Source organism: Peromyscus californicus, unplaced genomic scaffold, assembly GCF_007827085.1.
Source record: "Peromyscus californicus insignis strain IS unplaced genomic scaffold, ASM782708v3 Scaffold_22__1_contigs__length_63687245, whole genome shotgun sequence".
NCBI classification, from domain to species: domain Eukaryota; kingdom Metazoa; phylum Chordata; class Mammalia; order Rodentia; family Cricetidae; genus Peromyscus; species Peromyscus californicus.
The window spans coordinates 3707357-3720578 of record NW_026294525.1 but is presented as its reverse complement, the minus strand read 5'-3'; the positions used below and the strand labels follow the sequence as shown (position 1 = coordinate 3720578).

At 53.1% G+C, this 13222-nt stretch overlaps 1 protein-coding gene across 6 annotated transcripts in view; it reads left to right on the top strand.

The window, feature by feature from the left end:
- Rps6ka2 (ribosomal protein S6 kinase A2) overlaps window positions 1-12291 on the top strand; it is a 263912-nt gene extending 251621 nt beyond the window's left edge. For 5 of the 6 annotated variants that reach the window (XM_052750789.1, XM_052750791.1, XM_052750792.1 and 2 more), the window contains 5 exons: window positions 227-388; window positions 2105-2181; window positions 2921-3101; window positions 8031-8168; window positions 8956-12291. In XM_052750789.1, coding sequence (XP_052606749.1) covers window positions 227-388; window positions 2105-2181; window positions 2921-3101; window positions 8031-8168; window positions 8956-9081 — 684 coding nt within the window. In that variant the 3' untranslated portion in view covers window positions 9082-12291. The remainder of the gene's footprint in view (window positions 1-226; window positions 389-2104; window positions 2182-2920; window positions 3102-8030; window positions 8169-8955) is intronic. The other variant, XM_052750788.1, reaches the window with a different exon arrangement.
- The last annotated feature ends 931 nt before the right edge of the window (window positions 12292-13222 follow it).

Sequence of the window (13222 nt, the reverse complement as noted above, 5' to 3'; positions counted from 1 at the left end):
GTTCTATTCAGTCGTATAGTCCTCCTGTGTGAAGGCACTCTGTGTGGGTACTTGGCCCTGAGTGACCAGCATAGGTGATCGAGATAGGGTGGCTCCTCAGAAGAACACAATCCTTTTCTCTTGCCGTGAGACCTGCCCCAGTAGTCAGTTCCCAGGTAGCCTTTGCCTCCCGCTCACCCTCCTTTTCTCCCTCACTCAGTCTTGACAAATGCTTCCTGCCTTCCAGGTTGTTCATCGGGACCTGAAACCGAGTAACATCCTGTACATGGATGAGTCTGGAAACCCCGAATCTATCCGCATCTGTGACTTTGGGTTTGCCAAGCAGCTGCGAGCAGAGAATGGCCTGCTGATGACGCCCTGCTACACGGCGAACTTTGTGGCCCCCGAGGTAGAGTCCCCAGACCCAGGAGAGCTGGAGATGTCCGGCTGAGGGAAGCACACTGCCTTTCCTGTTACCAGGGTAACTGGAGAGCTTGGGGCATTGAGGCAGCACAATGGGCTCAGTGGAGTCCTCGAGACAGGAAGGAGAGCCTGCTGTGGAGGGAGGAGAGAGCATGGTTGCTCCGCAATCAGCCAGTATTACTCAGTCACCGTGAGCATTTTATTTTCCATTGGAAAAACTTAAATGGTGCTGATGCCCCGTGGTTCTTGCTCTAGTGTTTCCTTGACAACAAGTCAGCATCCATCCGACTTGAATATTGGGGGCCCACAGCAGTGTGCACCCAAATGCTCACATGTGTGCAAGGGAACCGCTCTGCTCCGTCCCCCTTGCCGGCTTCCTGAGGCCAATTCCAATAGGTTCTGCTGCCACTGATGTTTGTGGTGATGAGTCTGGATTCTTGCATGAGTTGATAGTAAAGTGGGGTCACAGTGGTAGCAGCAGGGGCTGGTGTTGCTGATGGAGTCAGGGGAGGCTCAGGCCCCGTGCTGGGCCTCCTGAGCAGGACTGTCAGACCTGCCGCGAGTCCTAAGAAGAAGACACTGCTGTGTGCTTCCTGAGTGGCTCGGGCAGATCCAGGTCTAAGAGGGACTGAGCAGCGCTATCAGGTTATCCAGGGGTTGTCCAGGCATGTGACGAGCCTTGGCCCCTTTGGAAACAGCTGGTTTAAAGCTCCGATTGTGCCTCATGTGGCTGTTATTAATACTGACAGAGTGCAAACAAGTAGCCACGTTTCCTAACTGAGGAAAGATAAGCAAAGTCAGTATTTCAATGACTCGGGAGGTCACTCAGCCCGTGGCTCGGAGTTGCAGTTCACTCGGCATTTAATACCTGTCTTGCGCCATGGCCCATGATGTCAGGAAGGCAGTGATGAAAGGTAGGCCCCTCGCTCTCACCTGGGAAGAAACTGAAGGGCGTTCTAAGGCTTCATTCAGGCCATCACGGCAGTCTGCAGTGACCCATGAGCATCTTCACTGCCATCAAGTCTGAACATACCCAACAATAACACCGTGTACGACGTGACGATTCATCGGAATTCCACCCCCTTAGTCCTCCTCCGTAACCTTTAGCTGAAACACGGGGCACAGTGCACACACCTGTAGTCCACTGGGGCTCTTCGGGAGGCTGAGGCAAGAAGGGCGCTTGAGCTCAGGGACTGGAGGCCAGCCTAGGTGATACGGGCACAGTGGCACACCCAGTGCTGGGGAGGTGGAGACAGAAGGACACAGTCAAGGTCATTCCTGCCTAGGCTGCTAGCTCCAGGACAACACTGTGTGGTTCTACTTATATGACGTTCCTCGAAAGGTCAGATTCATAAAGAAAGTAGAATGGGGTTGCCAGGGACTGGGTTGGCCAGTGGGGAATTTGTACTTAATAAGGACAGAGTTTTAGTTTGGGACAATGGGGTTCTGGAGGATAGCTGTCCCACACTGTGACTGTGCATTGAATGACATTCCTAATCTGGTAAGCAAAACTCTGCCCTAACACCATTCTTGTCAGGCCAGTGCCATGCCCCGCCCCTCTCTGCAGGGGCCGTGCTACAACATGGTAGGCTACAACATGACCCAGCAGATGATGCCACCCTGCCGGCTTCCTGTTTGCTTAGGAAAATCTCTGGAATGGTGCTGCGCAGTGCAATCCTGACCATGTCTGTTGCCCCTCCAGGTCCTGAAGCGGCAAGGCTACGATGCAGCGTGTGATGTCTGGAGCTTGGGAATCCTGCTGTACACCATGCTGGCTGGGTAAAGGAGGGCCCCCAGGGGTGTTATGTTAGCATCAGGCCCGAGGGCTTCACCCCTCCTCGATGGTCCTTGTGTGTAAACAAGGCCAACCCGTCTGGGTTAGGGTGACTATTCAAACTCTGAAGGATAAGGAAAGGACAAGGACAGTCAGCTATGTGGTCTCTGTAAACTCAGCCCATAAACAAAACATGCCTTCTGCAGGCCAGCCCACATTCTCCACTACCTGAACCATTCTCTTGAAAGGAACACTAGGAGAGCCCCATGTTCCCCTTCTTGGGAGGTGTGTGCTAATGATGTGTGTGTGACTTATGTCAGGGTGGTGGACCAGGACTACACCTGACATGCATGATGTGTCCTTTAAGTTCAAGAATCACTCTGCCCAAGAGCCCAGACTTGGTGGTAGACCACCCCATAGGTCCCTCAGACTTCACACCTCAGGTTCCCGGCCACTGAACCACTCTGCCATCATGGAAACCAAATCTCCAGGCAGACTCCCAACCATCCCGGCACCACTGAGACATGAAAGGGCCCAGAAAGTATGCACACCAGGGTTGAAAGGCCTTCCCCGCCCATCTTGTTGACTTCCAGCGCGCCAAGTGAGGAAGGCGGCATGGTACTGGACATGCACCGTTCCTTAGCGTGAGCCCTGGACTCAGAAGAGAAGAGGCAGCCCTGTTCCCTCAGCAGACAGCACTCTGTGGAGCTGTCAGCTAAGGGCCATCGACCCTCTCGTACACAGGTTCACCCCTTTTGCCAATGGACCAGATGACACCCCTGAGGAGATTCTGGCGAGGATTGGCAGTGGGAAGTACGCCCTTTCTGGGGGAAACTGGGACTCCATATCTGACGCAGCCAAAGTGAGTGTGTTTCCCAGTGTCCTTGCCTCCAGTCACGGAGACTCTGCAGCAGGCATACTGCTGGTGAGGAAGCTGGAGATGCCACCCATACAAACGTTATAGACTTTTACTCAAGAGTGTTTCACAGTTTTTAATTTAAAAAAAAAAATGACCTTCTTCATGACGTTAATGTGGTAAAGTTCTGCAGAGAAACAGCCAATAGGAAATGTAGGCGAGCATCTCGAGAGGATCAGAGGGGAGCGGCGTTTAGGGAACTGGCTGCTGTGACCAGGGCCACAAGCCTGAAGTTTACAGAGTGACTGGCAGCCAGGGACCCTGCGAAGGAAGAGATACTGCAGGTTGACCTCAGGCCTCTATTGCTAAATTTCCTCCTCTATAGAGATGTTCCCGGATGACCGCCCTAAAGGTCTGAGGCAGACTCGCACTGGTTTAAAGTCACTGAATTTGGGTGTGCCTGTGTGCACACTTTGGTCACCAGCATCGCCCTCCTGCCGTCAGACTCCGGTCTTCTCTGGTGGACATCATCAAATCCTGTCTAGTGAAACAATACACTGTTGGGCTGAGGGTGTAGGTCAGTGGTCACGGCCCTGGTGTTTGCAAGGTGCTAGACTCTCCAGTACCGGAAAAAGTACACCACAGTCTGACCACTAGCAAGCTGTGCCAGGAACCTTTCTTCTGTGATACTGTAGAAGTTCTGAAGAGAGAGAAGGGCTCTGGGCCAAGAGCTGCCATCACCAAAGCTTTGTGGCTTCAGGCAGGGGTTGGCGCCATGGTGCGGAAGGTGGAGGTGATGGCGAAGGGGTGATACTGTAGAAAATGGTAGAGGTGACAGCTGGGGTGATGGGCTGGAAGGGGTTGTCAGTCTGGGGAGATGTTCTGTAGGTAGAAGTGCTAGTCTGAATACCCAACATCCAAAAGCAAAAGGTAAATGTAGCCGCCACGGTGAGCCTTAACCTCAGGGCTTGGCGAGGAGGCTCACCGGCATTTGCTGGCTGCCAGCCTGCTTCCAGGTTCAGTGAGAGATGCTGTTTAGAGAAATAAGGCAGAGCAGGGTGAAGCAGGACACCTAACACCCTCCTCTGTCCTCTGTACACATGCATACAGGTGTGTGTACATGCCACACACCACACCGGCACACATCACACACACACACACACCACACAGACATAGACACACACACACACACACCACAGACCACACATCACACACACACACAGACCACACATCACACAGACATAGACACACACACACACACACACACACACACACACACACACCACACAGACATAGACACACACACACACACACACCACACAACCACATGCACGTACGCACACATGCATGTCACATGTATACAGACCACCTACACACAAAAAGAAAAGGAGTAATAGCTATGGTGTAATAGCAGAGGTGGTGGCTGAGGTGACAGTGTAGGAGTTGACTGCTGAGACGATAGTGGGGGATGGTAAAGAATATGGGTGTGAAGGGAATGATGGGGTATGGTGGGGGTGATGGCAGAGGTGATGATGGGGTAGAGTGGAGGTCCTGGTGGATTTGATGATGGGGTAGAGTGGAGGTCCTGGTGGAGGTGATGGTGGGGTAGAGTGGAGGTCCTGGTGGAGGTGATGATGGGGTAGAGTGGAGGTCCTGGTGGATTTGATGATGGGGTAGAGTGGAGGTCCTGGTGGAGGTGATGGTGGGGTAGAGTGGAGGTCCTGGTGGAGGTGATGATGGGGTAGAGTGGAGGTCCTGGTGGAGGTGATGATGGGGTAGAGTGGAGGTCCTGGTGGATTTGATGATGGGGTAGAGTGGAGGTCCTGGTGGAGGTGATGATGGGGTAGAGTGGAGGTCCTGGTGGATTTGATGATGGGGTAGAGTGGAGGTCCTGGTGGAGGTGATGATGGGGTAGAGTGGAGGTCCTGGTGGAGGTGATGGTGGAATAGAGTGGAGGTCCTGGTGGAGGCGATGATGGGGTAGAGTGGAGGTCCTGGTGGATTTGATGATGGGGTAGAGTGGAGGTCCTGGTGGAGGTGATGATGGGGTAGAGTGGAGGTCCTGGTGGAGGTGATGATGGGGTAGAGTGGAGGTCCTGGTGGAGGTGATGATAGGGTAGAGTGGAGGTCCTGGTGGAGGTGATGGTGGGGTAGAGTGGAGGTCCTGGTGGAGGTGATGATGGGGTAGAGTGGAGGTCCTGGTGGATTTGATGATGGGGTAGAGTGGAGGTCCTGGTGGAGGTGATGATGGGGTAGAGTGGAGGTCCTGGTGGAGGTGATGATGGGGTAGAGTGGAGGTCCTGGTGGATTTGATGATGGGGTAGAGTGGAGGTCCTGGTGGAGGTGATGGTGGGATAGAGTGGAGGTCCTGGTGGAGGTGATGATGGGGTAGAGTGGAGGTCCTGGTGGAGGTGATGATGGGGTAGAGTGGAGGTCCTGGTGGATTTGATGGTGGGGTAGAGTGGAGGTCCTGGTGGAGGTGATGATGGGATAGAGTGGAGGTCCTGGTGGAGGTGATGATGGGGTAGAGTGGAGGTCCTGGTGGAGGTGATGATGGGGTAGAGTGGAGGTCCTGGTGGAGGTGATGATGGGGTAGAGTGGAGGTCCTGGTGGATTTGATGATGGGGTAGAGTGGAGGTGATGGTGGAGGTGATGATGGGGTAGAGTGGAGGTCCTGGTGGAGGTGATGGTGGAATAGAGTGGAGGTCCTGGTGGAGGTGATGATGGGGTAGAGTGGAGGTCCTGGTGGAGGTGATGGTGGGATAGAGTGGAGGTCCTGGTGGAGGTGATGATGGGGTAGAGTGGAGGTCCTGGTGGAGGTGATGATGGGGTAGAGTGGAGGTCCTGGTGGATTTGATGATGGGGTAGAGTGGAGGTCCTGGTGGAGGTGATGATGGGGTAGAGTGGAGGTCCTGGTGGAGGTGATGATGGGGTAGAGTGGAGGTCCTGGTGGAGGTGATGATGGGATAGAGTGGAGGTCCTGGTGGAGGTGATGGTGGGGTAGAGTGGAGGTCCTGGTGGAGGTGATGGTGGAATAGAGTGGAGGTCCTGGTGGAGGTGATGGTGGGGTAGAGTGGAGGTCCTGGTGGAGGTGATGGTGGGGTAGAGTGGAGGTCCTGGTGGAGGTGATGATGGGGTAGAGTGGAGGTCCTGGTGGAGGTGATGGTGGGGTAGAGTGGAGGTCCTGGTGGAGGTGATGGTGGGGTAGAGTGGAGGTCCTGGTGGAGGTGATGGTGGGGTAGAGTGGAGGTCCTGGTGGAGGTGATGGTGGGGTAGAGTGGAGGTCCTGGTGGAGGTGATGGTGGGGTAGAGTGGAGGTCCTGGTGGAGGTGATGATGGGGTAGAGTGGAGGTCCTGGTGGAGGTGATGGTGGGGTAGAGTGGAGGTCCTGGTGGAGGCGATGATGGACGGAGAGTGGACTCCAGCCCTCCAGCTGCTCCTCCCGCACACCCCCCTTGTCTCAGGTGGCACAGGATTGTCTCAGCTTGGCTTCCCAAAGCCAGGCCTCACACCAGGATTCGGTTCTGGAGCCGTGTCCCAGAGTAGAGAGAGGGAGAGACCGCTGCTGCGGAGGGGCCTTGGCGGCCTGCTGACCTCCTTGGTTCTCCTCACCCCAGCCTCTCCCTTCGCTGTGCCCTCCCCCCTCCTCTCCTCCCCCATCATCCTCCATCCTTCCGTCCTCACCCTCACACAGAGCTGTGGTGGTGTCTTGGGGTTTTTGTGAGTTGTCGTTGTCCGGTGTGGGGTTGTTTAGTGTCACTGGGAATCAAACCCAGGGCCTTGTGCATGCCGGGTGTGTTAGTTGTTATCACTGTGACCAGGGCGCCTGCCATCACCACCTTCAAGGAGGAAGGCTTTACTTTGGTTTTGGAGGGCTCGGCCTATGGTCGTTTGACCCCAGGTGCTTAGTCAGCACTCATGGCAACAGGAACAGGAAATGCTTAGTCAGCACATATAACAACAGGAACAGGAAGTGCTTAGTCAGCACTCATGGCAACAGGAATGGGAAGTGCTTAGTCAGCACTCATGGCAACAGGAACAGGAAGTGCTTAGTCAGCACTCATGGCAACAGGAATGGGAAGTGCTTAGTCAGCACTCAGTAACAGGAACAGGAAATGCTTAGTCAGCACATATAACAACAGGAACAGGAGGGGCTTAGTCAGCACTCATGGCAACAGGAACAGGAAATGCTTAGTCAGCACTCATGGCAACAGGAACAGGAGGGGCTTAGTCAGCACTCATGGCGACGGGAACAGGTGGCAGGGGATAGCTGTTCACCTCATGCCTGACAGAAGGCAGAGAGGAGAGACAGAAGAAGCTGGCAACAAGACACCCCTAACCCCCTGCTCCTAGTGACTCCTCCCCCAGATGCCACCACCTCCTCAGGTTTCTAGAGGCTCCCAGCACGGCAGTGACACCTGGGGACCCAGGCTTTACACAGGAGCCTGTGGGCAACAGTTCTGTTTCAAACCATGCCTGGTGAGTGCTCAGCCACCGAGTGCCCCCGCCTGGCCCTGATAGCGTCTTCATGGACGTCTTGTGTGTGCTGGGACACCCTGTCACAGCTGTGAGACCTTGAGAAAACAGTGTCTTTTTTGCTTCCTGTTCACACGTGAGACCAGGAGCAGCTGGACTTCCAGGACAGACCAACGCGTCACTGAGGTCACTGCTGACAGATGCCGAGAGGCGTTAGGTTTCTCCGTAGAGGGACATTGCTCCACTGCATGGTGTTTCTTGTGTGTGTAGAAGGCAACCGTTTTTATTGAAATAGTATTTCAGCAGCTTATTTTTGCCATTTAATGTTCAAAACACCTTTGCTATAAAATCTTCAATGAAACACAAACTTTCTGTCTACTGCTAAGTCAGTAATCATTGACATTTAAAATACATTCACGGACTTATAAACCCAAAATGCAAAGAATCACCTCAAAATTACAGTTGTGTTCTACTGGGCATTCCCATGACACTACAGTCCTTCTCCCCTCTGAACCCTTGGCAGGATGTCGTGTCCAAGATGCTTCACGTGGACCCGCAGCAGCGCCTAACAGCAGTTCAAGTGTTGAAACACCCATGGATTGTGAACAGAGAGTACCTATCCCAAAGCCAGCTGAGCAGACAAGACGTCCATCTAGTAAAGGTACCTAACGGCCAGAGTCCTGATAGTTGGCGTGGGAATCCTGGAGCAAGGCCCAATAGTGCCTCACCGTTGGTGAGAAGAAACTGTAGCATGTGAAGTCATCAGTTATAGGTACACAGGCGCCACTTCAGCGCACGTACAGAAAGTGTGTTTGAATGGCAGCCTTGATGTAGGGGTGGTGTTGGGTAGCATGGCTGTACCGCCCTATATCCAGAGCCCCCGTTTCTGGACCAGAAGTCTGTCAAAGTCCCCCTCACGCTAGCAACCCCTGTCAGGCAGGGCTGCAGTCCAGGCAGTACCACCCTTCTAAGAAGTGCGTGTAGTCCCAGCCCAGTCCCGTTAGAAGTCCATCCTGGATCTTTCTCGGTGGTATGGGGCTGCACCAAGATGAGCCCAGCTGCCCAAGTTAGTCCAGACCGCTTCAGAGTGGCGGAACCTCAGGAACATTGGGCATGAATCCTGGGGACCCAACTGCCCCCAAGCACATCTGCCTTCGTCAGCAATAAGATGGCATGACCTTCCCAGGAACTCCACTCCAGTCTCAAATACTCCTAAGGCACAAGCCCCAACTGAGCCTGGGATGTCATGATGGTAGCCATCATTTGTGGACTGATTATATTGTGGGCACGGCAGTCTGCCTGCTACCCTCAGTGCCCCAGTAATTCTGGAGGAAGGTCTTCACTGCTTTGCAGGGGTGTAAACTGAGGCTCTCAAGATCCTGTGGCTCCAGCTTCCCATTCAGGAATAGATGAGCACCATGCTCACCTCCCCTTCCTTCCTCTCACAGGGTGCCATGGCAGCCACCTACTTCGCTCTGAACAGGACCCCACAGGCACCAAGGCTGGAGCCTGTGCTATCGTCTAGCTTGGCCCAACGCAGAGGGATGAAGAGACTCACATCTACCAGGTTGTAGTGGCCAGCCAAGCCTGCCCTCCAGCCTCAGCCTCCCTGCCCAACATCCTCTCAGGCCCCCAGACACTAGATGCAGGTCCTGTTCATGGGCACTTGAGTGCCCACGAGTCCAGCACAAAAATGGCTCTGGCCTTGGCTGCCTCTGTTTCCTTTGCAGCCCTGGAGAGGGTCCTGCCCAGGATGTCTGAGCCTTGCTGCGCCGACCTCGCTGCCCGCTCTCCTTTTCTCCTGAGTGAAACCAAATGAACCTGTCACCTCATAGCACCCTGCTGGAGCCTGCCTGGGCTCGCTCAGGGCTCTAGGTCTTTTCATACCATGGCTTATGTTCAAAGCAGAGCACTTTTACCATTCTGAAGTCAGTTAAGTGGTCAGCCTCTCACAAAGGCGTTCTACCGTCACATTAAGAGTGTCAGTTCAGGGTCCCTGCCAGGGGACCGCAGAACCGCTCTGGAAGAGCAGGATGCTCCTGGATGTTCTGATCTAACCAGTGACTGTGGGATGGCATCCAGCTTAAATGCCCGGTCTGTCCAAACTCACCCAAAGAGTGTCCCTCTCCATCCTCTGGTTCACAAATGAGATGCTGGTGGCCTCTCCCTGACTCTGTCACTGACTCGTCGGGATGAAAGCTCCCAGCCCAAGAGTCAAGATGGCCGAGTCTGTTTGAGAGCCTGATTCATGGTGGTTGAGAGAAGAGCCCCAGGAAGCTGCCAGGCAGAGCCAGCACCTGCTATGTGTACTGCTGCACTCTAGCGCTCTGGCCCTGAGGACCCTGGAGAGTGTGGGGCTCCGCCATGGCCGCTTACGCTGGCGGCTCTGCATGCGTTTCCTGAGGAGGTGGTGGTGTGTTCACTCTCGGCTTTCCTGGTGCACAGAGAAACTGAAGAAATGGAACTTCATTTCTTCCCCCGGCTCTTCCTTAGCCCGGCTGAGGACAGGAGAGACACCTGAGACCCTTGGCCTCGGGGAGGCAAGAGGCGCCAGGACAGGCCGTCGACAGGAGTGATGCACTTCGTGGAAGCCATGGTTCTGTGTTGCATTTTGTGTTTCTGTTGTGTAGACCTGTCTCAAAATCACACCTCACCAACAGTGTTTTCAGGGTGTGGTCTGTGTGGGGAGCAGTGGTGACATGGAGCGGGCTGTCTGTGCACTCTTTGTGCAGAATAATAGAGTGAGACCCTTTCTGCATGGCATGCTCCACTCAGCCTGACCCTGGAAGAGGCACTTGTGTGTCCTCCGCTCTCTCTGGGGGATGGGGTGTGCCAAGGATACCCCCATAGTGGGCTCAGATCAGGGGACACTCCACTGTGGCTCAGAAACTGCCAGTCCGAGGGGCAGCCCTTCTGCCCGGGAGGTGTAGGAACACCTGTTGGTCCCAGCAAGCTTGCACTGGGCCGTAGCCCCTCTGTACCTCACTTAGCTCTAGGACCCAGCACCTGCCCCCAGTGGAACATACGGAACGTAATTCCTTTTCTCGGTCTAATTATTTCAGACCTCAAAATGTAAACTGATTTCACAAGCTTGAATTGTTCCACTGGACGCTGTTTTGTTGGAGAATTATAAAATACAAAGAATGGGAACAGACTGTGACTGTGTGCCGTTTTCACAGTGTCCCGAGGGAAGGTCTCGTATTTTCTCAATGGAAAATGCCCTGCCCAATGCACTTCCCTAATTTTTGAGGTCTGGGTCCTTCCATTTCTTTTTTTTTTTTTTTTTTGGTTTTTCGAGACAGGGTTTCTCTGTGTAGCTTTGCGCCTTTCCTGGAACTCACTTGGTAGCCCAGGCTGGCCTCGAACTCACAGAGATCCGCCTGGCTCTGCCTCCCGAGTGCTGGGATTAAAGGCGTGTGCCACCACTGCCCAGCCTCATTTCTTGATCTAAATCTAGAGGAAAAGAATAGTGGGTAGTCTCAATGACAGACTCTGTCCTCTTAGAAATGAACAGAACCCCCAGAATCCTCTGAGGGCCCTTCTGGCACAGATCATATGCCAGATGCCAACAGCCCTTGGACTGGGTTTGTTTGCAGCTTCAAATCTATGAGCTTCAATGAAAAGAAAGAACAGGAGAACACAGAAGCATCCCCATTGGTCACATGGCCTCATCACCTCTTTTTGGTAATGTCAGCTTATCTGCCTTACACTCTCAAAAATGGGGTGGCGGAGGCCATCATACCAAACTATTTTTGAAGTGTCTGTGAAGCATGTCACATGTCTGTAGAGAATGCTGGTTCAGCCCTGCTCTGTTGAGAGTGAAATACCTCGACATTCCCACCCTCACCCAGTACATGATACTTGAAATCTTCGGTAGTCAGCATGTGGCAGGATTATTTTAATCCCTGTTCTTTAAAGTGCAGCAGCAGGCGGCTGTGGCATGTAACCCCAGCGTCCTGAGCGTTTCCCTTGCCTCTCCAGTGAACCCTTACCCAACGAGATGAAAGGTCCTCTGTTCTCTACACGAGTGACTGAGGCTCCCCCGCAGCCCATTCTCACCACCTGTTTGGGTTTTAGAAGCTACAGAATTTGTCCTGGGAAACCCCAGCCTACATCCCAGGCCTCCCATACCCATACCCAGTGGTCACTTTTGGCAGCTCCTGTCCTGATTGGGATGAGAACATGATGAGTGCCCCACGGAAGAGGAGTGGGGGGCTTGTCAGATTCTACCCCGAAATCAATGGCGGGTAAGCCGTGAGCATCCGCTGTCCTACAGTCGTGTGATTTTAAACTCCCCGTGTGCCCTGATTTGGGGATATTGTTTGGCTTTTTAAGTGAGGATAGCTATCTAATGTTGGCAGTATTGTTTGTAAATGGTGTTCTTCCTTAAGATGCCCTTTGGGATTTTCCCTGCGTTGTACTGATTCTCTCAAGCACAGGAGATACATGCTGTGACTCTTCATTCTCTCTGGCGTGTTTTGCCACCCTTCACCACCTGCAAGACTGTGAGACCCCTGGAGTGGAAAGGACTCTGTGGTCCCTGTGTGGCCGGGAAAGGTGGAAGGCGAAGCCAGCATGGCTCATCCGTGCAGGTGACACACACCTGTCCACCCTGCCCCCATGGCGCACTGCATTTACATGCTCAGCAGTTACGTTTACAATTCACTCCATGTTCACACTTTCTGTCTGTGTTTGGGACGGGCGGCCACTGTACAGATATTTATTATGCTTTCCAGACTTTCCCATGAGATTTTTTGAATAAACATGGATTTTATGAAGTGTAATATTTTTCTGGAATAACAAGAACCTTTGCACTTTCTATGTTGCTACTAATAACAGTTCAGGGACCCACCCCTCGTTCCTCCGTCTCTTCCACAGACTCCAGGTCGCCGTGAACCTCTGCTGCCACTGAACCTCATGGGGAGGTGGTACAGAAGTCTATCCCTTCCCCTAAGAGTCTTGCATATTTATGTGTGTGCACCTGCATTGGGAAGTTGGAGTAGCATGCATGTATCCACTTGAGAGCCCTGTGTGTACATGTCTGTGTGCATTTGTATATGTACACCTCATGGGGAAGTGGGTCAGAATACCATCTACTACACTTTCAGAATTGTGAGTGTGTGTGTGTGTGTGTGTGTGTGTGTGTGTGTGTGTGTGTGTGTGAGAGAGAGAGAGACATGAACGTCTAAGAATATGTGCATACATTGGAGCATTATGTACATATATGTTTGTGCATGTGTAGAGAGGTATGAATTGGAGGCATATTTGCATAAGTGCAAGTGAGTGTGCATGTATATTCAGGTGTGCTAGCACATTTATATACATATGCATTTAAATGTGTGTAATCTGAGTGTGTGAGATGTGCTTTCCTATGTTGAGCTGGGAGCAGTGAGGAGTTAAAGCAGATGACCAAGAGTTGCTTTGTCACCTGACCTCATAGGTCCTTCCTCCCTTTCTTAAATTAGGTGTAAAATGACCCTACGCTGTTGGTCTTTGACTCTTCAGCCTAACTCCGTGTTTGGTAAATTCCCAAGCAGTTTGTGTCAATGGCAGCACGTGAATGCCCCCTGCTCACCCCCCTGCTCACCCCCCTGCACTGTGTCCTGCATGTACCATACAGACTCGGGTGTCTGCTTGGCCAGGATAAAAGCCCATGTGCCAGGCCGCCCCACTGCAGAGCAGATCCTCCTGACCCTGTTGGAGCTCTGAGCAGGC